The 25,930-nt window shown below is 47.3% G+C and overlaps 1 protein-coding gene across 7 annotated transcripts; it reads right to left on the bottom strand.

Moving 5' to 3' along the window:
• Nucleotides 1–1,675: 1,675 nt before the first annotated feature.
• On the bottom strand, nucleotides 1,676–25,894 carry LOC308482555 (CCN family member 2-like). 7 transcript variants are annotated; one of them, XM_081015775.1, is made up of 8 exons: nucleotides 25,800–25,894; nucleotides 25,647–25,760; nucleotides 12,852–13,033; nucleotides 7,509–7,722; nucleotides 6,258–6,512; nucleotides 5,141–5,194; nucleotides 4,523–4,734; nucleotides 1,676–3,123 (listed from the first exon to the last, which is right to left on the bottom strand). In XM_081015775.1, the coding sequence occupies exons 3-8, from the start codon at nucleotides 12,981–12,983 to the stop codon at nucleotides 2,812–2,814; spliced, it is 1,179 nt and encodes a 392-aa protein (XP_080871901.1). In that variant the 5' UTR covers nucleotides 12,984–13,033; nucleotides 25,647–25,760; nucleotides 25,800–25,894; the 3' UTR covers nucleotides 1,676–2,811. The 7 variants fall into 7 exon arrangements, with proteins under 7 accessions (XP_080871901.1, XP_080871900.1, XP_080871897.1 ...); XM_081015774.1 differs by having other exon boundaries at nucleotides 25,647–25,844; XM_081015771.1 differs by lacking the exons at nucleotides 12,852–13,033; nucleotides 25,647–25,760; nucleotides 25,800–25,894 and adding exons at nucleotides 19,171–19,259; nucleotides 19,475–19,871.
• Nucleotides 25,895–25,930: the final 36 nt, after the last annotated feature.

A 25,930-nucleotide genomic window follows, 5' to 3' on the forward strand; every position in this document is an offset into this window, starting at 1 on the left:
ATTTTTGCTCTGGGGCATGTTTGGGAGGAATAATGTCATTTTAAAAAAGAAAGGTTTGCAAAAAAGTGCATTAGGAGCCAAGCCTGGTGCCAGCATGCAGCACCCTCAGGCAATTGCCAGGCCTCCTTGACACCCCAGAAAGGGCTGCCACTGACAGCCCACACCCCTATACACACACACACCACACCATATTTTTCTGTCTATAAGACGCCCCCATGTATAAGACACTCCCAATTTTGGGGGACCCGAATTAAGAAAACACCCTTCAGCACTACCCAATTTTAAACCTAGTCTTATACACGGAAAAATACGGTATATAGGCAGCTCTCCAATCACTGCCAAGCAACAGGGCTGTTAATTTCCTACAATATCCCTGATGTAGCAGGGCATTCTGGGAAATTTAAACAGGGTCTCTTCTAGCCAGCTGCTTATTACTGCCAGAGCTCACCCACAACAAAGGAAGTTTGGGAGGGGGTCCTGTAGGTCATCTAAAGCCCCGCTTGATGCCAGAAAGCCAGAGACCAAGCACCCCTGGTGAGTGGCTAGACATCCTCTGCTTGAAGATCTCCAGTCTACTGCTCCTCCAAGGCAACCAATTCCGCTATGTTCCAAAGCAGCATCTCTCAGCATCACGAAGCTTCTTCAAAAGTCCAGCTGAAATCCACCCTCCCCTGAATTGATGCCATACAGTCCAGTCCTGCTTGTCACAGAAGAGGGCCCAGACTTGTGTGACAGCCTTTCAGGTGTTTGAGGAATGCTACCGAGTGCATTTCCGAACACAACTCAAAGTGTTGGTGCTGACCTTTAAAGCCCTAAATGGCCTCGGCCCAGTACACCTGAAGGAGTATCTCTACCCCCACCATTCAGCCCAGACACAGGTCCATCACCGAGGGCCTTCTGGTAGTTCCCTCACTGCGAAAAGTCAGGTTACAGGGAACCAGGCAGAGGGCCTTCTTAGTAGTGGCGCCCGCCCTGCGGAACGCCCTCCCATCAGATGTCAAGGAAATAAACAACTATCTGACTTTTAGAAGACATCTGAAGGCAGCCCTGTTTAGGGAAGTTTTTAATGTTTGATGTTTTATCACTTTATTTTTAATAATAATAATAATCTGTTGGGAGCCGCTCAGAGTGGCTGGGGAAACCCAGCCAGATGGGCAGGGTATTAATAATAAATTATTATTATAAAATATTATTACCACATGTTCCACCCTAGCCCCCACCCAGTCTTCTCTTCTTCAGGCTAAATATAACCAGTTTCTTTCTGGAAGCAGGAACAGTTATGCTCAGTTCTCCAACGCTGTTTGCATGGGACTCCGAAATATGCATGCATTGCTAGCTATTCGACTGGCAACTTTTTTAAAAAAAGAAGGTTTATTGTTATCATCTTTAGCTGTAGCGGCGTAGGAACACAGGGAGCTGCCTTACAGAGTTGGACCATTGGGTCTGTGTAGTTCGGTATAGTCCACACTGACTGGCAACAGCTCTCCAGGGTTTCAGGCAAGGGTTTCTCCCAGCCCTTCCGGGGAAGCGAACTGCACTCATTCTCATTTGCCTTAATATGACTCCTCCAAGTCAGATAAGCAAGAAGTTTTAAAAAAGAGAGAAGAAAGGAAAACACTAAGGAAAGAATTGAACAGCAGAAGTGGAAAAAAATAAGACCCACAACAACAAAAAGTGCTAATCGTAACAATAGGCTTTAAAAATAATTCTCATGGTATTTACAGTTGAAATTGGGAGGGAAGGAGCATCTCTACAGGAGGAATCTGGATGCTCGGAGCAGGGGGCAGGTTTATGGGGAGAAAAGGAGGAGGCTCTGTCTTGTAAATCGTCCAAAATGATTAACACCAGTCTTCCAAATGTAGGTGATGGCGAATCCTCTGCCAAAAGGCAGAATGCACAACTCAGTAATCTCTCGCCAGCCAAGTTATACAGCAGATGCCTATCAAATGACTTTTGTTGTCAAAAGACTTCCATAGCCTTCCCTTTGACTCATTTCTGCTTGTGATTCATAGTGCTGGCTTCGTACCTTTGGTGAGAGCAACCTGTGTCGTATCGAGCTAATATTTCCCGGCTGGTTTTGCATTCAGATCAGCGAATCTAAAAAAGGTTTGTTAACTCTGAAGCCGGAGGTGAGCGGTTGGGTCTGCGCTTATGTCACACAGCAACAGCCACCTATCCGACTTGAGTTCCAGTTCTTGGAAAGTTTGCATCTGGAGAACAAGGGGGGATGTTTTGCTGTGCTGGCCAAACAGCAGCGAGAAGGAGAAAGGGATTGTGGGAACCGAGGGGCTGCGTACGGTATGATGGAAACTGCCTAAAGCCAGCGCGTTATTGGCAGTTGTTTGCTTGTGGAGCTGGATCAGAACTCCTTAGATAAGGAAGCTACCTTTGGAACCGAGGATCTGGTTAGTGCAAAACCAAGTGTGCGAGCTTCACCCCACAAAGTGCCAGGTTCGTGCTGTTGCACCATGGAGCACTGTTTTCCAACTGGGGGGTCCCTCTACCATGTTGCGGCCCAATCTAAGGCGAGTTTCACAATAGCTGTACTGTCGCCATACAAATACATGGTGGTAATAATAAAGAAGGAACAAGAACTGGACCCCCAAATGCACACTTGGTTCTAAGGCGAGTCCTGGGTCTGAGAAAGCTGGAGCCTCCTGCCATAGAGGACTGTGTAGTGCCTGGACTCACATGCCTTCCAGTCTACTGAGGTCACCCTCCTCCATCCCCTGATTCTCCCAGCAGCATCCCAGGTAACAACCAGCGCCATCTCTACCAGCCTGCATCATGGAGGTGGCATGGGGATGGGCTCTACTGCCTCTCAAGCTTGACGTGGTCCCCAATCATGCGCCGGTGGTAGGTGGCCAGGAAGATGTCGTTGTCCGCGGGGCAGTCGTGGTGGCAGGAGCAGGAGCGGATCACCATCATCTTGCGCACAAAGGAGTCTCCCTCCGGGCACTGGAACTCCACCTTGGCGGTGCTGGTGACATGTGGAGTGCAGCAGCGCCCGTCCGTGCAGCTGCCGCAGAACTTGGGCCGGTAGGAGCGGGTGCTGGTGCAGCCCGTGAACTCAAAGCGGATCGCCCGGCGGGGCTTGGGGTTCCGCACGCACTTCTTTCCCTTCTGGAGAGAGGAGGAAGGTGGGGAACAGACCACAACAATAAGTATCCTGGCTCAGGTCTGGACGTAGGACTATAAAAACTGGACTGGCAGTGGCTCTCCAGAGTTTGGGGCAGGGATCCTTCCCAACCCTAGCTGGAGATGGCTTGAATCCTGTTTAGGGTCTTGCACATGTGGAGGAAGGGCTCTGAGACCGAGGTATGGCCCTGCTAAAGCTTTGTCTAGGTTTCGCCACTCCAGTTTCCGGGTGAGATGGGCTCACAATGCTCATCCAAACAAACAACAAATAAATCCCTGCACAGGGAAGCAAATACAGTCGTACCTTGGATTCTGAACACCCTGGAACTCGGACGTTTTGGCTCCCGGATGCCGCAAACCTGAAAGTGATTGTTCTGGTTTGCAAACATTCTTTTGGAACCCAAGCATCCGACAGGGCTTCTGCAGCTTCTGATTGGCTGCAGGAATTTCCTACAGCCAATCAGAAGCCGTGATTTGGTTTTTGAACATTTTGAAAGTCAAGCAGACTTCCAGAACAGATTCCGTTCGACTTCCAAGGTACGACTGTACTCCAGGGCAGGAGACAGTGTAGTGTAGTGGTTAGAACAGGATAGAAACCGAATTTCCTGCCCAAGGAAAATTCTTGGCCGTCCTCTGGAGGTACGGGGTATGTGTGTGTGCATGCGCACTAAGAATGTTGGGCCAGAGGACCTATGTTCAAATCCCCTATGTTCAAGGCTATGAAGATCACTGAATGACCTCAGAATGGTCATTACATCTTAGCCTAACTTACCTCACAAGGTTGTTGTGGGGTTAACATGAGCAGAGTGTGGCAGGGGCGGGGCGGGAACTATCTACACTACCTTGCTCTCTTTGGCAAAGAGAATGGGTGCAAATGTAATAAATGAAAAAGAAGCTTTCTCCATCCCAGCTCCTTGAGATCAGCTTCCTGAATAAGCTCACTGAAACCAACAATTTTAAAGAAAGATTTTGTCTCTGTCTAGCTGTCTCTCCTCCTCTTCCTCCCTCCCTGTATTTACACGGGTCATATTCTTTGTATTTTGCTCACTCTTTCTCTCTCTCACACACACATTTCTTTCTCAGCTTGGTTTCTTTGCTGTGTAGTGAGAAAGAGGACCCCTTTCCTATGAACGGAGAGAGGAAACCCATTGAGAGTTGTTCATGCAGGGAGATCTTTTCCTGCATTGCCAGCTCAGGGTAACAAGACAAGTGAGTGGGCAGGGAGCCTAGAGGGAAGGAGGCGAGGTTCAGAGAGAGCCAAGTAGGGCGAGTCAAGAGGCGCAGTGGACCAGCTTGGGAACGCAGGCTGGAAGCAGCTCGCCATGCCTGGCATGGTCCGATCTCGTGCATTTACACCTGCTCCAGTTAGCGGCCAGTTAGTTACCTTGATGCTCTTCTCCAAGGGGACGTTGCAGTACCGGATAAGGCAGAGCCTGCTCTCCTTCTCCAGCCGGCACTGGGGGTTGTCGTTGGTGACCCGGGTGGAGATGCCCATCCCACAGGTTTTGGAGCAGGCGCTCCACTCTGTGGTCTGCACCAAGCAGTTCTCCTGGAGGTGGTTCGTCTTGGGCTTGCGAACTGGGTTGTCCCTGTAAACTGAGATTGGAGGAAAGGACTTTGGTGAGCAAAGGTCAAAGCTGCATCCTTTGGTTGTCAGGCTGGACCTCTGGACAGGAGAGGGCAAAGGGATCCAGGAGCAACCGCCTTAGTAGCCTTCTGTTAGGGAGACTGCTTGAGTGCTCTCAACAGATGGCCTGCTATATGGCCAGGAAATACCTGGAAGAAATAGCTTGTGCTTAAGGCCCTTTGGCATATATAGTGCTTCCTTTCTGTCCCACCTGCACTGTATAGAACAAAGCAATTCAGAATTCTCTCAATTTTCCATTTATCTTGGGCTATGTCCAACTGAGGACACATTCACACCCCACATTCAAAGCACTATGGTACCACTTTAAATAGTCATGGCTTCCCCCCAAGAATTATGGGAACTGTACAGTCATACCTTGGGTTAAAGTTGCTTCAGGTTGAGCATTTTCAGGTTGCACTCCATGGCGACCTGGAAGTAACGGAATGGGTTACTTCCAGGTTTCGCCGCTCGCGCATGCGCAGACGCTCAAAATGACGTTATGTGCATGCGCAGAAGCAGCAAATCGCAACCCGTGCATGCGCAGACGCGGGTTGCATTCTGCTCAGGATGCAAACAGAGCTTTGGAACGGATCCCATTTGCATCCAGAGGTACCAATGTAGTTTGTTAAGGGGGCTGAGAGTTGTTAGGAGACCCCATTCCTCTGCCAGAGCTAGTTCCCAGAGTTCCCTGTGAAAAGGGATTACTGTCACACCACTCTGGACCCAAGCACAAGGGCACTCTCCTTTTGAGCAACCGGTACTCAGACAGTGGAGGTAGAAGATAGAACATCAGGGTTAGTAGCCACTGATAGCCTTGTCCTTTATGAATTTGTCTAACACTCTTTTAAGGCCATCCAACCTAGTGGCTCTCACTACCTCAATTCCACTGAATCGTCCAATGTTCAGCTTCCATTGGATGCCCCCAAGCTCTAGTGCTTTGAGAGGGAGAAAAACTTCTCTCGATCCGCTCAAGGGCTGCCACATGGAAGAGGGAGCAAGCTTGGCTTTTTCCTGCTCAGGAGGGTAGGACTCGAACCAATGGCTTCAAGTTACGAGAAAGGAGATTCCAACTAAACATCAGGAAGAACTTTCTGACAGTAAAAGCTGTTCAACAGTGAGACGGTCTCCCTTGGGAGGCTGTGGACTCTCCTCCCTTGGAGGTTTTTAAGCAGAGGTTGGGTGGCCACCTGTCATGGATGCTTTAGCTGAGATTCCTGCATTGCAGGGGGTTGGACTAGATGACCCTTGGGATCCCTTCCAACTCTATGATTCTATGGCTCTGACCTCTTACTCGACTTGAACTAAAAATTCCCAGACGCTGCTCGTAGGAGAGTTGCTCCATCCCCTTGATCATCGTGGTTGCCCTTTTCTGAACCTTTTCCTCCTTTTTGAGGTGAGGTGACCACAGCCAGTATCTTTTAGTCTTTCTGCTCCAACAGTCCTACCTGTCTCCTTGGCCACCCCCCCCCCCTTTCCCAACGAGTCCCCTCACCTGCCATGCCCTTTCCATAGTGGCTCTTCGGGCTGCTGCCCCCTTCGCAGACCCACTCTTCGCAGCACTTGTTCTGCACCTTCACCCGCCGGGGGAAGGGGCAGTCGGGGGAAGGGAGACGCATGCCGTCCGTGCAGAGGGGGATGCAGCCAATGGCGCCGTCCATGCAGATGCACCGCAGTTTGCAACTGGGCTGGAAGCTCTCTCCGTTAAGGTAGATCTTGCCCAGCAGGTCACAGGTCGCCCCTTCATGAGCTGGTGGGAAAACAGAAGAGAAGTGTGTGGTCGAAGGGATCCTGTCAACACATGCATCTATGTTGTGGTGCAAAGGCATGTGAGCAGCTGTCGTCAAGAGCTGCTGCTGGGGAGTCTGTGGGCAGGTGCCCCTCGTGGCCAGCCAATGAACTGTGGGTGGCGCCTTCTTCACTTTGCCCTGGGGACTGACTCTGCCCACCCATTGGATCCTTCAAGGCAGGCAGGGCTAACAGAGGGCTTCCTGCCCTGACTAAATCCTGCCTGAGCAAAAAGGTCTACCTGAGCTCTGGAGTTTCCCCATATAATTGTCCTTTGGGTTTTGACTTCAGGCTTGCTCCCCAACCCAATTTGGCGAGGGGAGGAAATACTAGCTGATGGGAGAGGACGACAACAACACACAGTCTGAATGCATCCCCCATCCAAAACTGCTCCTGTGTGGATGGGAAACAGGGCTGTCGGACCTTCAGGGACAACCTGAATGCTCAAGGTTTGTCTGGCCCCCTCCAGGCAGCACAGCAAGGGCTGCAACCTCCAGGTGGGCAAGAGTGCCTTTTGAAAAGGTTTTTAGAAAACAATTAAGTAGACTGTGCTTGCAAGCTTCAATCCAGCAGGATCCAGCTGCAAATTGTTACATAGATGCTAGGGGTGGTGGTGTCTTCCGTCTTCCCCTCTCCCAATTAACCTCCGTCTCCAGGGTTCAGTGGCAGGAGGGAGCACAGAGGAAAAATCACCCTATGACATCACCAGGGTCTGCCTACCATGACATCACTAGGGGGCCAAGTTTGAGCCCTGAAATCTCCGGGCGTGGGGTGCTCCTGACCTAGACCCCTAACAGAAAACGCTGTGCTATTGCACAATTGGAAGAGCACGCAAAAAACTGGATCTGTGCCACCCACTTTATCTGTTGGCACTCTGGTGCGTGCACAGCCATCCTTACACCCACGTGACCTAGTCCTGCCATTCAGGGGGCAGGGTAGCAGCAATCTTTCAGCTCACCTAAGCAGATGCCACTATCTCTGTGGATCTTGGAGAAGTCGCAATAGAGCCCTTTGTGGTGATCGCAAGGCTTCTGGAGGGAGCACAGCTCGCCCAGCTGCCTGGCACACACTTTGCAGCATCCGCAGCCATCCAGCAAAAGGCTGGTGCCAGCAGGGCACCGGAGTGCCTGCACGGGGCACTGGCAAGGGTACGAGCATGCCTCAGATGCTGCCTAGAAGGAGGGAAAAGTCCATGAGCATGGGTGAGAACTTGGAGCCTTATAAATTGGAATCATCATCATCCACCATCATCATCACCATCACAGGGCAGCCCCACATGGAATGGATTGCAATAATCCAGTCCCAAGGTTACCACAGCAGCAAACAGTCTAGCCATACAAAAGCCCAAAGTTTCTCAACACCCACATGTATCTCCATTCTCTCATCAGACAAGCAAGAAGCAAGGATGGATTCCAGCCAGACAAAATAATAATAATAATTACTATATATTTATTTACACCCCCCATCCTTTGCCCTGACAGGACTCAAAGCAGTTTACAGATAAAAATAAGAACAGCTGAAAACATAGGGAAAACAATAATCAAGAACAATTAAACAGCGCTACAATTAAAAGCTGTATATGTAGATGGAATATATTCTACAAAAGCACTTGTGGAAGGTACAGAGCACAGTCAATGAGAGCTGTAGACTGTAGAGAGTCCTGAATGCTATGGGGAGAGGCCTGGGGGCCCTATGAGCTGTGTGGTGTAGCGGTTAGTGTCTGACTTGGACCTAGGAGACCAGGGTTCAAATCCCCTCTAGGCCATGAAGCTCACTGTGTGAGCTTGGGCCAGTCACTGCCTCCCAGCCTAACCTACCTCACAAGGCTGTGGTGGGATTAAATGAGGAGCAAAAGCTTGGAGCTTGGAGAAAAAGCTGGGGCATAAGTACAAATAACACTAATGATTAAAAAGTCCCATGCCTTAGATTCCCCACCCCTCTTAAATAAGCAGAAAGCCCACAAATCTCTTAAAGCCCTGGCACAATATATCCCCAATATCTGTTTCCAGTCTGCTGGCCAAGCAGCTGTGTTTCGATGAGCTGCACTTTTCAGTCTGTCTTCAGCAGAAGCCCCGCAGTAGTCAGTCTGAAAGGTTGGCGGGTCCCTGCGGCCAGGCCATCTCTGCCTAGAAGTAGCTGCAGCTGGCACAGTGGCCTCAGACAAAGGAAGGCACTCTGCCCCTCGGAGGCCATGCTTTTTGCAAAGCTGCCTCTGCCAATACTCTCCAAAGGCGTAGCCAAAGAAAGAAGGAACAGTCGTTCTCGATGAGAAGAGCAGCCATTTGGGACTCTACGGATCTGTTCAGGGATGCCCTGGTCCCATCTGCTCAGCCTGCAAGTCGAAACACGATTGATGTTTCTTCAATGCCGGCACGTCAGGCTTGAGCCCGGGTACCTGGCAAATTACTCATGCTAATGTTCTTTCTGCTTCAGATCACCTTCCCCAGCATCAAAACCTTGCAGATTCACTTATCACGTCTGCAGCTGTTCTGGCTGCAAGGAAGCCTTGAACTGGATCAGTGAACCACACAGATCTCACCTCGGGGAAGGAGCTAACATGGGCGGCAGCAACGCCTTTGAATTGCTTTATGGTTCATGCTATCACATTCCGGGTTGGGGGGTGGATTAGCTGAGTAGCTCTTCCAAGGCCCAGGGCACTTGGGGACTCTAGGATGAAGTCTCCATTCCCAGCTGGAAGCAAGTACACAGAACTGAAATGAACACATTACCCCCCCCACCTTTCTGATAACATAAATATTAAGGAGCATTGTGATATTCTGCCCCCACTTCTATCAAGGTGTGGAAGGAGAGCCTTTGTCCTTCCAGAAGTTGCTGAACTACAAATCCCATCATTTCAGCAACACCTGGAAGGGGCAAAATCTTGTCCTGGTGCAGGGAGCCCTTGGCCCTCCAGGTGTTCTTGGACTACAATTCCCATCAGCCCCAGTCAGCATGATAAATGGTGAGGAATGATGGGACTTGCAGTCCAACAACGTGTGTGTGTGTGTGTGTGTGTGTGTGTGTGTGTGTGTGTGTGGAACCCAACTAGCTACCCCTGTTATGAGGCTTACTTTATTCAACTGATAAAGAAACCTGTTTAAAATCCCAAACAAGGAGAAGTCACTGGTTATAAGACCATTTTGTCAGGAGCTGCTCATCCAACTAACTCGGGGTGAGAAATCTGCGCTGCTCCAGATGTTGCTGGACTACAGCTCCCATCATCTCTGCTCATTAGGCTGGCTGCCTGGGGCCAGTGGGACCTGGAGTCCAACCACATCTGGAGCGTCACAGACTTCTCATCCCTAGCCTAAGAAATTGGATGAATTTGAAAGATCATAAACACTGAGCTTCCTCTTAGAGCCACTAGTCACCTTGGGGTGCCCAAACAGCTGTCAGATGGTACTAGACAGAACAGCAGCCTGAAGGGGCTCCTTCCTTCCTCCTAACCCCTATCTGCAGCCTTCCCTTCTGGATCACCTTCAGACAGCCCTTGGGTGAAGAAGCCTCTGCAGATAAGGATCCATACACACTTCCCCCCTCCTCTGTTCTCCACCATACAGGAAACGACTTTCTCAGTAATGAGAAAATAGGGGAAATGGGAGCACCATATAGTGGCGGCAAGAGAGACTTAAAACAGCAGCTGTGATAAGGAGGCAAAATGGGACTTGGTGGGTTGTGTAATTGCTTGAGAGCCAGCATGTGCAATGATTAGAGTGCTCGAGCTAGGGACAGGAGACCCGGGTTCAAATCTGCATTCAGCCATAAAGCTGGGTGACTTTCGGCCAGCAGCCTGACCCACATCGCAGGGTTGTTGTGTAGTTAAAATATTATGGCAGGAGGACGCATGCTGCCTTGAGTTCATTTGAGGTGGGGAAGAATTAAAGATGTTAAAAAAAAAATAGTAATAACCTAAGGACGCGGGACATCAGGTGTGGAGAACCTGTGGTTGCTGAACTACAACTCCCATCACCCCTCACCTTCAGCCATGTTGGCTGGGGCTGATGGGAGCTAGGAGCCCAACAGGAGGGCCAAAGCTACTCCACCCCTGCACACCAGCTTATTTGCAAATGGAGCCTGTGGCTTCCTTCTGCTGCACTTCAATTTCAACTCATTGTAAAACCATTAAAATAAAATAATAAATTACAGCACCAGCCAAAGAAAACATTGTACCCAAACAGGAAGTTTCCCAAGCTGCCCCCCTCAAGTCGTCCTCCATAATGTCAGATTTATACTGGCTTCTCTGCAATGGAGTTTCACCCTCAACCAGTGGGGATACCTGCTGCAAGCAGTCCATCCTTTTGTAAGTCTACCAGGATCTATTAAAATCCATCACTGCCCTCTATTTTCATCCGGTTCAGGGAGCTATGGAAAAAAAGCCAGGAGGTTGTACCATTTACCAGTTCCACACACCTACAGCCATGCTTACAAACATAGGAAGCTGTCTTATATCGAGCCAGATCCTTGGTCCATCTAGCTCAGTACTGTCTACACAGACTGGCAGCAGCTCTCTGGGAATTTAGGCTGGGATAGTGTCTCTCTGAGTTCTACCTGGAGATATCAGGGATTGAACCTGGGACCTTCTGCATGCAAAGTGAGTGCTCTGTTACTCAGCTGTGGGATGTACTCGCCTCATTAGGGTGGACATTTGCCCACTTTGAGGAATCTTGAATGCTGCAACAAGCACACAAGGAGACGAGAATCCCGGCCCAAATAACCAGCCCAGCCTTCTAATTCTCGCTGGTGCTTTTTCAACTGCATTTCCCCCTTGGAATTGGATAACTATGTTAGTGCGAACAATGGCGCCAGACACACTCCAGGGCTAAGGATGGAGGGGGAATCTAATTTTAAAGGATTCATATGCAGAATTTAATTTGCATGCCGCCCTTCATCCGTAGATCTCACGGCGGTTCACAGCATCAAAACACAAGATGAAAAGACGAAATACATAATATAAACAAGGACAGAAACAAAACAAAATGTCTCCTGATATAACCTGTAGCGTGGAATTTAACAATGCACTAAAGTGGGGCATTCGCCGTGCAGGGAACAAGGTCCACTCATGAGGTTGGACTTCCCCTCCCTTCTGCACATCCCAAAACCTGTTCTAGGTTTCCCACTCCCTCAACCTTCCAGATAAAATTTAGAGGGTGCGGGGGGGGGGAGCAGACCTTGTTCCCTGCATTCAACAGTTCAGTTCAGTTCTGCCCATAGCCTGTTGTTGTTTTTAAAAAGCCCATATTCATATGCAAAAATATGTATAAAAGAGTCAAGCCTCATGCTGTATGCAATCTTAAGCCTACTCATAGTAAACCCATCAAAATCCAGGAACACAACTAATTATTTTCAGTAGGTCTGCCCTGGGCAGAACTCAGCTGACAACAACTCTCTATTTCTGCAGCATAATTTTCTAAATATATACAAAGTGCCCTTCGCTTCCACTAAAGAAACTCAAACCATTCTAACATATCCTATGCATCATTATAGCACAATTGGTCAAGCACGAGACTCTTAATTCTAGGGTCATGGGTCAAGCCCCATGCTGAGCAAAGGACTCCTGCATTGCAGGGGTTGGACTACATGAAACTTGTGGTCCCTTCCAACTCGACAATTCTGTGGTCCTTTGTGTTATTATGCATTTAACACTAGGCGTCTATTATATGCATGTACCCTCCAGGTTTCCTAAAGTCACCAGTGTGTAAAAAGGTAAAGGTAAAGGACCCCTGACAGTTAAGTCCAGTCGCAGATGACTCTGGGGTTGCGGTACTCATCTCGCTTTACAGGCCGAGGGAGCCGGCGTTTGTCCGCAGAGAGTTTTTCCGGGTCATGTGGCCAGCATGACCAAGCCAATTCTGGCGCAATGGAACACAAACCAGAGCAGCGCAGAGAAACACCATTTACCTTCCAGTCACAGCAGTACCTATTTATCTACTTGCACTTTTTGGCATGCCTTCGAACTGCTAAGTGGGCAGGAGCTGGGACCGAGCAACGGGAGCTCACCCCATCACGGGGATTCGAACCGCCGACCTTCTGATCAGCAAGTCCAAGAGGCTCAGTGGTTTAGACCACAGCGCCACCCGCGTCCCTCACTAGTGTGTAAACATATGCATACAAGAGGTGGCCCTCAAAAACCTGCAGAGCTGCTGCTAGCCAACTGGAGCTGGACCTCTGAGCACTTGGTCCCACCCTGTATGAACATATTAAGCTCTGCTGAAGTCAACAAACTCATTCAGCATCAAAGGCAGGGGCAAGTCTCATTCATTCATTCGTTGCACACACCTCCTGTAAAATAGTGTATACATACCCAGCCAGGCCCCAGGACAAAGAGAATGAGGGTGAAGGTTGTTCTTGCCCAGGCGTGGTCAGACATCCTGAGCCCCTCGCTTTGTGCATCCCTGCCTCTCTGCCTTTGGGAGGGTGCTGTGCTCAAGCTCATCCTTAAATAGTCTCTTCAAAAAGGGGTGTGTCTGGATAGCAGCGACTGGCCTGGAAAACAGCCCAAAGTGGGTGCAACAGAAAATGCACTAAATTCCAAAAAACTTCCCCTTCTTCAAAATTCCTGTGGCCCTGGTGGTGAAGTCTGGGATAGGCACATAACATTCCACATGGGGTGGGGAGAGAGACCCAGCATCTCTGTCCAAGCCCTTTAAAAGGCCTTATTTAATCTCCAAAGCATGTAGGCTGCAACGATTTTCTGCCCCCCTCTGCTGTTAGTCTCTATTGGCCACAGGAGCTGAACTTGTTAAATAAACTCAAAGCACGCTGGGCTAATTTCACTTCCCCCTTCAAGGAGGGAGGAGGGGGAGTGATGATGGAAAGTTCAGCTGTTGTCTTGAAAGCAACTCGGTACCACAACTGTGCTTCAAGGCACAAGCCAGGGGTTTGAAAACTACGGAGAAAGCAATGCCAACACGTCTGCAGGGTGTGATCACCTGTTCTGAGTCAGTGCTGCAGAGCCAAATTAATCACAGATGAAAAGCTTCCCGAGCTGTAAAATAGTTGCGTGGGGTTAGAAAGATCCTTTGAAAAGTGGGGATACTCGTTTTCTGAAGCCTAATCCAGGCAGATCTTCCCAATCGCAGGGTTAACCTTGAGAAATGGATGCTTAGAAGTAGCCTTGTCCTCACTTCTTTTAACTCAGTGGCAGGACATCTGCTTTGCATGCAGAAGGTCCCAGGTTCAATCCCCGGCATCTCCAGGTAGGGTTGGGAATTCCCCCTCCCTGCCTAAAACCCCAGAGAGCCGCTGCCAGTTAGTGCAGACCAGGGTTTCCAGCTGATTTTGGACTACAATTCCAAACATCCCTGGCCACTGGTCCTGCTAGCTAGGGATAATGGGAGTTGTAGTCCGAAAACAGCTAGAGACCCAAGTTTGGGAAACCCTGGGCAGTATAGAGCTAGATGGACCCAAAGGACTGGCATGTCAGCTCCATATGTCTCCATGTTCCTGATTGTTTGCTCTCTTCTGGACATGCTCCAATTTTTCAATGCCCTACTTGAAAGGGTATTGCTTAGAATAAGCTAGCTTGTTATATTCTCAGGCTGGAGCTCTTCAGATAATCTCACTTTTCTTTGAGCATGTGTATGTGCTGTAGAGGCAAAAATTATTTATGCATCGCAGGGGGTTAGACCAAATGACCCTTGGTGTCCCTTCCAACCCTACAATTCTATGATTTCACTTATATCCCACAAATGAGCGTTTGCAGTGCCATCAAAGCCTCAGATATCCCTAAGGGCAATAAAGGCGTGGGGAAGCCCCACTACAAAGGGGCAGAGCATTTCACCTGCGGTCAGACTCTAGTTCCCATCAGCCTCAGCCAGCATGGCTAACAGCCAGGGATTATGGGAGTTGGAGTCCAAGATTTGGAAGTCCACAGATTTCTCACTGCTGCTCAACTTGGTGTGATCACTGACTCTAAACCCTCCTCCCATCCCTACGACAAGCCAAGAGATGCAGAAATTATGCTCGAATGACTCAGAATGATCAAAGAGAGGCAACACCCAAGTTTGGGGCTATTTATGCTTCTGTACTACTCCCCCCAAAACACACTTTTTTTCTTTTTCTTTTTGCCTGAGCTGCTTTAGAAGAAGAGATAAAGATGTCAAACCTGCTTAGAGTCTCCCTGGAGCAAGGAATGCTCCATGTTTAATTCACTTTAAAAATATATGTGCTTCTCCCCACCCCCACCCCCAACTGCATCCATTGCGTCTTGCCACCCATTTCCCCTCAATTTGCTTTCTTCTTCATTTTTGGGAATAGCTCAAAAGTTATGTAATGCTGCCACGAGATGGGATAAGCACTAACAGAGATGGCTTTAAAACACAGGAGTATAGAAAGCATGGACAACACAGAGGAGGCAGGCGGATCAATGGTCTAACTTCATATAAGGCACCTAATGGGCAGCATCTCTCCAGAGCCCGTGTGGTGTAGTGGTTAAGAGCGGTAGACTCATAATCTGGTGAACTGGGTTCGCTTCCCCGCTCCTCCACATGCAGCTGCTGGGTGACCTTGGGCTAGTCACACTTCTTTGAAGTCTCTCAGCCCCACTCACCTCACAGAGTGTTTGTTGTGGGGGAGGAAGGGAAAGGAGATTGTTAGCCACTTTGAGACTCCTGAAGGGGAGTGAAAGGCGGGATATCAAATCCAAACTCTTCTTCTTCTTCCAATGAATCTTTCCTCCAAAAATCTCAGTGGCATACATGGTATTCCCCCACTTTGACCTGCACAACCACTCTGTGACGTAGGGAGGCTGAGAGTTGGTGACTGACAGGTCACCCAGCAAGCATCATGGTCAAATGGGGATTTTAAACACAGATCTACCCAGTTCTAGTCTTAACAACTCTTAACAACTACACCTTACTGGTTCTCACTGAGTCTTGCAGCGTAGTGCACACGGAATACTTGCCGTCAGGCTCTGACTGCTTCACAATAACCTTGCAGTGTTGTCTTATGGACATGAGACCCTCCTTGCTGATGGACCTGAAGCTGAAAATGTTGGCTTTCTGTTACCTGCTGAGAATAGCAAGCAGGTTTGTGTCAGGAGTCTATGCAGCATCCAGGGTAGTGGTGCTTCAGTTATGGTGCATCATGTATTATTATTATTGACATTTATAGATCTCCCTCCCTTCCTCTTAGGATCACAGAGCACAAAAATACATAACAGACAAAACAATAACCCTGTCCCATAGCATAAGATGCTGCAGCTGCAATCTCCTGCACACAGGCGGGCGGGTGTGGGGGACTCCCTGGTCCTGAATGGGGTAACTGTGCCTCTGAAGGACCAGGTGCACAGCCTGGGAGTCATTTTGGACTCACAGTTGTCCATGGAGGTGCAGGTCAATTCTGTATCCAGGGCAGCTGTCTACCAGCTCCATCTGGTACGCAGGCGGAGACCCTATCTGCCTGCGTACTGCCTCGCCAGAGTGCTGCATGCTCTGGTTATCTCTCACTTGGACTACTGCAACGTGCTCTACGTGGGGCTACCTTGGAAGGTGATCCAGAAACTACAAGTAATCCAGAATGCGGCAGCTAGACTGGTGACTGGGGGCGGCCGCCGAGACCACATAACACCAGTCCTGAAAGACCTACATTGGCTCCCAGTATGTTTCCGGGCACAATTCAAAGGGTTGGTGTGACCTTTAAAGCCCTAAACGGCCTCAACCCAGTATACCTGAAGGAGCATCTCCACCCCCATTGTTCAGCCCGGACACTCACGTCCAGGGCCAAGGGCCTTCTGGCGGTTCCCTTGCTGTGAGAAGCAAAGTTACAGAGAACCAGGCAGAGGGCCTTCTCAGTAGTGAACGCCCTCCCACCAGGTGTCAAAGAAATAAACAATTATCAGACTTTTGGAAGACATCTGAAGGCAGCCCTGTTTAGGGAAGTTTTTAATATTTGATGAATCATTGTATTTTAATATTCTGCTGGAAGCTGCCCAGAGTGGCTGGGGAAACCCAGCCAGATGGGTGGGGGTATAAATAATATATTATTATTATTATTATTATTAGTCTATCAAACAAATGGGTTTGCTCTGGACTTAATCTTGCTTTGAACAGCCCTGCTGAAATCAGTGGGACAAGCTGGTCCGGACTACTTAAGTCCCATTAATATCAGTGCACCTACATGAAGCATGACGACTAAGTCTGGATCCAACCTGCACCCTCTCTGCAATGCCACTTCAGTTCCCTCCTTTTGCTCCATGCTGCCACTAGGTGGTAAAATACCAGGCCTGCCTGGTTTGCTGCTTCCACAGGTTGAGGTGGCATTGCTGTCCATTTCAGCTACAGAGAAAAGCTTCTCCTCTAGATTTTTCAGTACTTCTGCCTTTGGTTAGCTCCTGTTCTACTGTTATTTCTTAATTTATTTATTGTTTTTATATTCCAGCTTTTTCTCCAAGCTCAAGGTGGCACGCATGGTTCTTCCCCCTCCTCATTTAATCCTCACAACAATCCAATGAGACTGAGAGGCAGTGTTGGTCCCAAGGTCACCCAGTGAGGGGGGACTTGAACCCTGGTCTCCCAGGTCCTCCTAGTCAGGCAACCTAACCAACTGCACCACACTGGCTGTCTTGAACGTCTTCAAATCATCAATCTGTTTTCTATATTTATATTCTATAACCCCCCTGGTTCCGTAACCCCTTTATTTTCAGGTTTGCTAAAGCTTAGGAGGCATTTTGCTTGGCTTTAGTGGTTCCCTTGGTTCTAACAAGGGAAGAACTTTGCCTCTGGGTTTTGGATCCTTAAATATTTTGCTTCAGCTCACAGGGTGCCTGCTGTGTTGGATGCAGGGCTGTCTGGGGCAGGAGAGGCAGCTGGAACAGGGGCAGCTGCAGACTCCGCCAGGGTGGAGCCCGCTTGGAGAGAAGACAGAGGCAGTCAGGGATGAGGAGAAATTAGCCCAGTGTTTGTAGGGCTACAAGTTCCCCATTCCAGCGCTAGGCTTAGGAAAATGACACCTGCTAATTTTTTTGCTGCGTGCAGGTGTTGAAAAGTGCAGAATCCCTGTCAGAAACTGGGTGGTAACCCAGCCACACCCAGATAGCTGAAATAACTGAAGGCCATCACCTGAACAGAATGTTCTGTAGATGTGTTAATTTTTTAAAACATGTGTAGGTATTCTGCTTCTAGCCATTTGTGCACTTAAAATAAAAAATATTTGTCCAAACTTGAAAAAAAGTGATGAAATATATCTAAAAATTTTCCCCACCAGCCCCAAAATGTTCCTTCTCACCCAGAACATTTCACAACTACAATTGCTAAACCTGGAGCAGGAGTAAGTGAGTAGGATTCAGACTGAGTTTATTGCAATTAGTCTCATTGGAATTGACAGGATAAGTTAGGCATGGCTTATGTCTCACTGTTTGATTAGTTCAATAGGAACTAAGTACAACCAACTTAGTCTGGATTCAACTCAAGGGGTTTTATTTCTCATGTACTGCATTTCTAACACACCTTCCCCCTGAATAACTCAAGGTTGCGTATAGGGTCTCTCCCACTGTATCTTCTCAACAGCCTTACGAGGTAAGGCTTTATTTTCTTTAGTTTTGTCTTATGCTGGTTTAAATGTATGTATTTATTGTGGCAAGTCGCTCTGAGCTGCTTTTGTAAGAAAAGCGACAAATGGGTTCAATAAACAGAAATTAAATACGCAGACGTCAGCTGAGGAAGCTTTGCACAGCAGAGAGCTAAACACAGTTTCCCCTTATAACTGATACAGAATGGATAAAAGGGGCAGTTTTCAGGGACCTGCTCAAACCTCAGCCATCCTAGCAACATGTTGGACTCAGCCCTTGGTCATGCATCCGTTAAAATCTGGAGCCACGCCACAAATTCCAGCAAAATGATTCTAGAGTCACAGGAGAACTGCTGAGATTAAAATCATGTTCAAAGCTATGAAAAGAAGAAGCAAAGGGACTCATTTCCCAGAAACAAAAATGATTAATGATGGGAAATGACAGGACGACAAAGAAGCCCCCTTCACCCCTCACTCAGAAGCACATTATCTCTAGAAGACAATAGGTTCTCCTAATGGAAAGGGAACGTTTTCTTTGAATCAAACACCAAAAAAAACCATGACCCTTTGCACTCATTAAGTGTTCCAGCTTCTCTCACTTTGTTCACCAGGAACATGCTTGAACAAGTCCTGTTTATCATTTTGCCTCGGTAGAAAATGGCCATTTGGGATTAGGCAGCGTGACTCAAGCACCACAGTGCCGGAAGGAGCACATCATGGTTGCAGTTTGCTCACTGACTGTACGTTCCTCCAGGGTCTGAGCTACGTGGTTGGCAAAATCACATGCTATGGTCCCAAGAAGCCTGTCCTATGCAGTTTCGCTGTGCGTGTAAATGGGCCCCAAGTCACATAGATAATAGAGCTATCCCTGCTTGTAGCAGTGCTGGTGTCTCGAATCTGGAAGCACAATTTAGAAGTGGCAATATGGTAATACAGGGGTGGGGAATCTGGCCCACCAGGCCTCTTAATCTGGCTCCAGGAGCTCTCCCTGGTACAGAAATGGCATAAACCGGTACAGAAGTTTGAACAGCAGCCAGAACAGAAGGGTGAACCCTTGTTGCATTGCCCTCACTGATGGGAGCAGACCAACCCGTCACAACAGAGATCATGCTTACAGTTTTGGCATTCCAGCAAGGTGAGAGAGTCTCACAAGTGAGCGTGCCACACCTCATCTTCAAAAGCTTGGCGGGAGGGGCAGGGATACCTGTTGGGGCATATTTGTTATTTCCATCCAGTTCTGAACTTCTCGCCCTGTTCCTGAACGCCTGAATTGTGACTCCTGAGCAGTATGTCTGCTGCCAAGCCTGCACAATTACTTGCCCAAATACTGATCTCTTGTATTTTGGGCATGAGCCAGAACAAAAGCAACTGACAAATGCAGTAAGTAACAGCAGTAATGACAACAACGTTTTGCTGTACATGTAATAGTATACTCCCCACTGAGTCCCAAGCAGACAGACAGAGGAGTCTTCCAGCAGCATTCCTCTTCGAGTTCCTGAATCCCAAGTGAAGATCTCTGAGCGCCTTGTGTGTGGGATGAAAGTCCCTTCCTTTGTGACATGGCTGTTGCCTTTAGAAAGGCTGCAGGGATATTTCAGTCTAGCAGCATGCTTAGTCCAAATAAACAGCAGCTAAAAATAACCCAGTCACCAGTCCCCAAAGCAGATGCTGGGCCTCACTGGGAATCCCAGGCAAAATTGTCAACACAAGCGAGGAGAAGGGGGTAGTGGTATTTCTTTCCAACCCACCTGACCCAGACTCTGAAAGCAGACTTGGTTTGTGAAATCCACTGAAGAACCTCAGGAGGGACACTTGTGATTTCTGGAGTTCCTCCGCCACTCTTCCCTTCTTTTGGTTCTTCTGCCCTCCCCACCTATTTCAATTTTTTTCTTCAGCTGTGCTTGCTTAAGGATAGGAATAGAGGAAGCTGCCTTGTGCTGGTCCATCTAGCTCAGTATTGTCTACACTGACTCTGATTGGCAACAGCTCTGCAGGGTTTCAGACAGGGAGTCTCTCTCAGCCCTATCTGGAGATTGAATATCAGGCCTTCTGCATGCAACGCTTTACCACTTCAGAGTGCACATCTGTAAGAACATAAGGCTATAGGAAGCTGCCTTATACTGAGTCAGACCAAAGGAGCTATCTAGCTCAGTACTGTCTACACTAACTGGCAGCAGCTCTCTAGGAATTCAGATAGGTCTTTCCCAGCCCAACAGAGACATTGGGGATCAAACCAGGGAACTTCTGAATGCAACAAATTAACAACGAACTCCATAATAATTTTGGATTTCGTAGTTAATGGGCCCTACATCTTCTTTTGCAGCTGCAGGCCTGTGAAGATTTCCTAAGCAACCCGATTTTTAGAAGGCATTACTCAGGGCTGAGAGAATGTGGGAGGAAAGGAATCTTAAAGATGGAAAGTAGCTACTAAAAAGACAGGAAGATATTTATCCTTGAAGCATACAACGCTTCAGACTGCCACAGCAAGACGGAGCCAGCATTTCCCAGTGACAAATTTTCCCTTGTGATTTCTGGAGTCCCTCTGCCACTCTTCCCTTCTTTTGGTTCTTCTGCCCTCCCCACCTATTTCCACCCCAGTGACACATCACAAGTTCAGGGAATGCTCCAAGGCAGGGCTCAGCAACCTTTTTCAGCCATGGGCTGGTCCACTGTCCCTCAGGCCTTGTGGTGGGCCGGACCATATTTTGAAAGAAAAAAAAATGAACGAATTCCTGTGCCCCACAAATAACCCAGAGATGTATTTTAAATAAAAGCACACATTCTACTCATGTAAAAACACCAGTCAGACCCCACAAATAACCCAGAGATGCATTTTAAATAAAAGGACACATTCTACTCTTGTAAAAACACGCTGATTCCCGGGCTGGATTGAGAAGGTGATTGGGCTGCATCCGGCCCCCGGGCCTTAGGTTGCCTACCTCTGCTCCAAGGCATGTCAAGAATGACATGATTAAGTTAAAGAAGTATCAAAGGGCTAAGATGTCAGCACAAAAAGGTAGTCCAGTCCTGGGTCACATTTGGTCAGCAGGGAGGGGGTTGCTACACAGATCTCTCTCAGGCCACAGATAAAATATTGTTAGTACAGTGGTGCCCCGCAAGACGAATGCCTCACAAGACGGAAAACCCGCTAGACGAAAGGGTTTTCCGTTTTTGAGTTGCTTCGCAGGACGAATTTCCCTATGGGCTTGCTTCGCAAGACGAAAATGTCTTGCGAGTCTTGAGATTTTTTTTCGCTTTCCCCCCCCTTTTTCTAAGCCGCTAAGCCTTTAATAGCCTTTTAGCAGCTAAGCCGCTAAGCCTTTAATAGCCGCTAAACCGCTAATAGCGCTAATCCGCTAAGCCGCTAATAGGGTTGCTTCGCAAGACGAAAAAACCGCTAGACGAAGACACTCGCGGAACGGATTAATTTCGTCTTGCGAGGCACTACTGTACAGTGGTACCTTGGGTTACATACACTTCAGGTTACATACACTTCAGGTTACACACTCCACTAACCCAGAAATAGTGCTTCAGGTTAAGAACTTTGCTTCAGGATAAGAACAGAAATCGGGCTCTGGCGGCGCGGCGGCAGCAGGAGGCCCCATTAGCTAAAGTGGTGCTTCAGGTTAAGAACAGTTTCAGGTTAAGAACGGACCTCTGGAACGAATTAAGTACTTAACCTGAGGTACCACTGTATGGCTTTTTCTGTTTCAGAAAATGAAAACAGTTATAAAGAAGACGACGAAAAGCATTTTTCTTGCTGATCAACTGGAAAGAATGTCTCCAATTTCCCATTATTTTCTTCCCATGCACTTTACTATTGTTTTCATCTGCAAGAGATTTGTTTTAGGCACTGTTGAGATTCTGTCCAAATTTTCAACAAAGCAATCTATAAGCACTCAGCTAACATCTCAGAAACAGGAGAACCATCCAACTTAGCTACTGGCTCTTTACCTGATGACAAAGTGAGTATGCAATGTTTATAGCTTGAGCTAAGACCTAGGTCACATCCACACCAGACATTTAAAACACTCTTAATCCACTTTTAAGGTCTTTAATTCCTGCCAAGAATCTTGGGAACTGTAGTTGGTTAAGGGTGCTGAGAGTTGTTAGGAGACCCCTCTAAGAGGCACAGTTAGCAGCACTCTTAGCAAACTAACATTCCCAAGATTCTTTGGGGGAAGCCACTACTGTAAAAGTGGTGTAAGGGTGCTTTAAATGTATGGTGTGGAGGTGGACTCATTTTGGGATCCTCTTGACCTAAGATAGGCTTCGCTGGACCTCAGATTAGCTGTCCTACTCATTCCTAATGGAGGCTGCTCTTTCCAAGTTTGAGAAAGTTCATAGGAAGCCCCAGCACACATTTACCAGTAGCTCTGAGAAACTTCAACTACAAGGCAAAATTCCTATTGGTTTTGCAGCTTGTTTGGAAAAGAAAGTATTCTGTATCCAGAAACACAAGGTTGCTTTTAGAACCCTTTCTTTATAGGTCTGAACGGTGCAGTTAAAACCAAGAGGAAGAAATGATCATTCATTTCACTCCTTCCTTTAATAAATATTAAATTGCCCAGATGGAAACCTTTGCAGTGACTGCAGGCAGCCCAGCCGAGAACTAGTTTCTTGTGGTTCACAGGAATTTCCTGTCCTGTCAACACACATTTCCTCCATCCCAGGGAGGGATGTTGTTCAAAGCAAACAACATTCCTTGGTTAGCAGAGCAATGGCATTGGCTGAAGAAAACAAAAAATAAATGAGATTTGGTTGTGTTGTTGTTGTTGTTGTCATCACTGATGACTGTTTGGAACTGGAGCTGCTTAAATAGCGGGAGCCATGTTGGATGCTGGATCTTGTAGACACTGATGGAATCCTATTGAAGATATACTGTGGACTTATTTAGATAATGGCATGGCGTCCAAATTATTTATTTCACATATTTCAAAACTGCTTATTGATCTAAAATAGGTCCAGAAAGTGACTAACACTTGCTACTAGTCTGAAGGTTGCATGAAGAATGCATTTTAAAGCATAATGCACTGGCCCTATCTCAACAGCACAAGCCCATTTACTCAGAAGGAAGCCCCAATGGCTTCAATGGGGCTTACCCCCAGGTAAATATGACTAGGATTGCAGCCTAATTTGGTTGCACTTGAAGCCCATTGAAATCAACGTGAAAGGCTCGTGATGGAGCTAAGCCACATTCATTTCTAACATAGTCTAGATCTAGCCCAGTATTATTATTTTTTCAGTTGGAGATGGAACTCAAGAGCAAGAAAATAATTGAAAACCGCATTTAAAGTTAGCCACGAAGCGAATTAAAATACCTGCTACCTTCCGGATATATAACCTCTGCAGAATGAGCAAAGAGATCAACTTAGAATATAGCCTGGCAGATAATTACCACAAGAGCCACAATGTACACAGCACAAAAATACCCAACACCTTGGCAAAAGCCCCACCACCTGTTTTCAATCAAAGCTTTAAAAAGGCTGCGATTGATTCTCTTCCACGGGATGCTTGTAAAAAACAAAAACGGACAGGATGTCATGCCAGCTGGGAAATTCTTCTTGACCCCTGAAATTTTCTCTTGTATTATTTAATGGTATTTTCTCTCTCTTCGGCATAATATAGTTTCTTTCTCCATGCCATGCACAATTTTACAAATTTCTATCATGTCACCTCTTATCCATCTGTTCTCTAAACTAAAAAGCCCTGGCTGCTTTTCCCCAAATGTTTTCCAAGTCCACAATATCATATGCTGCCTTGAGAGCACATTACAAGGAAAGATGGGATACACGTGTAATAATAAAACACATTTTGCAAATGATTCCCACTCCTATCAGTAACTTGTGTTTGGCTGGTCCAGCTGATGGACCCCTCAGTTCTAGTTTAAAACAAAATAAACAAGAGTGTAGATACCACAAGATTGAAGTCAGTTCTCCTCCCCGCAGCCTCCACTGGAAAGGACCATCAAAAGACACTGCTGTTTCAAATGGGGGATGAGTAATAAAACAGGCAGATGATGAAGTTTCACCACTGCTCTTCCAAGTGACCCTAAAAGTGGAGCTGCTTGTGTAATGAGTGAAAGGAACAAAAAACGTGCCAGGTCTCTGATCATTTATAAGCACTGTTAGGGAGGAGGGAATTTTTAAGATTATGTGGCCCATCAAATTATATGATCCTTGTCTTAAAGTGGGTGGTGCGGGGGAGAGAGTTGATAAACATTTAAGGCATTTCATCACACACTATAATGGGAAACAGATTCTCACAGCATCCCTTATTCTTTCTTGGGTGTCAGTAGCTGTTCCAAGCTTCTGACTCCACCCTTGTAAAGCCTTGCAATATATAAATAGATATAGATGTAGCCAATTAATTCCTGATCTAATGAGACTGATACAGCATAGCATCCACATGTCATTGACATCAAAAATGCCAGTCTATATTTCCTCTCATTTAATCTGGATGTAACACTTTCTGGAGGAAATGCAACAAATTAAGACGGAAACAAACAAACAGAAAAAAAATGGTGCCAACATTTCATTTCCAATATACAGTTGTACCTTGGTTCTCGAACGCCTTGGTACTTGTATGTTTTGGCTCCCGAACGCTGCAAACCCAGAAAAAAGTGTTCAGGTTTGCGAACATTTTTCGAAAGCCGAATGTCCAACATGGCTTCCGCTTAACTGCAGGAAGCTCCTGCAGCCAGTCGGAAGCCGTGCCTTGACTTTCGAAAGGTTTCGGGAGTCGAACGGACTCGTGGAACGGATTAAGTTTGAGAACCAAGGTACCACTGTACCATCAACCCATTTACAATATTACTGACACAAGGTGGTGGGGTGACAAATCAATAAATGATTATCGTTTTGCTATCACTTTTAATTGCAATAGTGTCTTTGGCTGCATACATGCCATGGATTTAAAGCCCATGACTTCCTGCCCCTACCTAAAAAATAAATAAATCCTGGGAACTGTAGTTTAAGGGTGTTGGGAACCATAGGTATGTGAGCGGCAAATAACAGTTACCAGGATTCCATATGCTTTTAAATGTATGATGTGCAACAAAGCCTAAACCACCATCTTCTTTTAATCACATGTATCTTGGTGATCAGGCCATTGCTTTTCACCCTTTAAAGGAGAAATGGAGAGCCAGTGACCCTCCAAATGTTCTGGACTCCAGCTCCCATAATTCCTAACTGCTGCCCGTGCCAGCTGGGGCTGCTGGGAGCTGAAGTCCAACAACACCTGTACCGTAACACGTAAGTCCAGCACTTACGATGATTCTTCAACATCAACTTTGTTGGACTGGTCATCTTGTTTTGATGCCTGATTATTGTCTTCCAAAGCAACTACTCTATTTCAAACTTAAAAATGGAAAGCGTAATGCTGGTGATCAACAAAAGAGGTTTAAAGCCTCTCTCAAGGCAAATCCTAAAAAAAAAGTAGTATAAAAACTGACAATTGGGGAACATTGGCCTGCCAGCGTTCCAGTTGCAGAGCAGCCTTTACCAATGGTGTCGTGGGCTTTGAAGACACTCGAACTCAGGACGAAAGGAAAAAATGTGCTAAGAGGAAGTCACGTTTGGCAAAGCCTCACCATGATCAACTCCCGCCCAGGAACCTATGTCCCCACTGTGGAAGGACGTGTGGATCCAGAATTGGCCTCCACAGTCACTTATGGACTGTTAAGACTGTGTTCATGGAAGACAATCTTACTCAGCTTCGAGTGATTGCCAAAGAAGACGACGACGACCATCATCCCATTGCCACATACACCCAGATTCGGAGTCCTCAAACAACCTGGCGCTGAGTAGGGTTGCCGTATTTCAAAAAGTAAAATTCCTGACACCTGCAAAGTGGGTGTCAGGAATTTTACTTTTT

The sequence above is a fragment of the Podarcis pityusensis genome (assembly GCF_964106645.2).
Source record: "Podarcis pityusensis genome assembly, chromosome: 8".
In the NCBI taxonomy this organism is placed as follows: Eukaryota; Metazoa; Chordata; class Lepidosauria; order Squamata; family Lacertidae; genus Podarcis; species Podarcis pityusensis.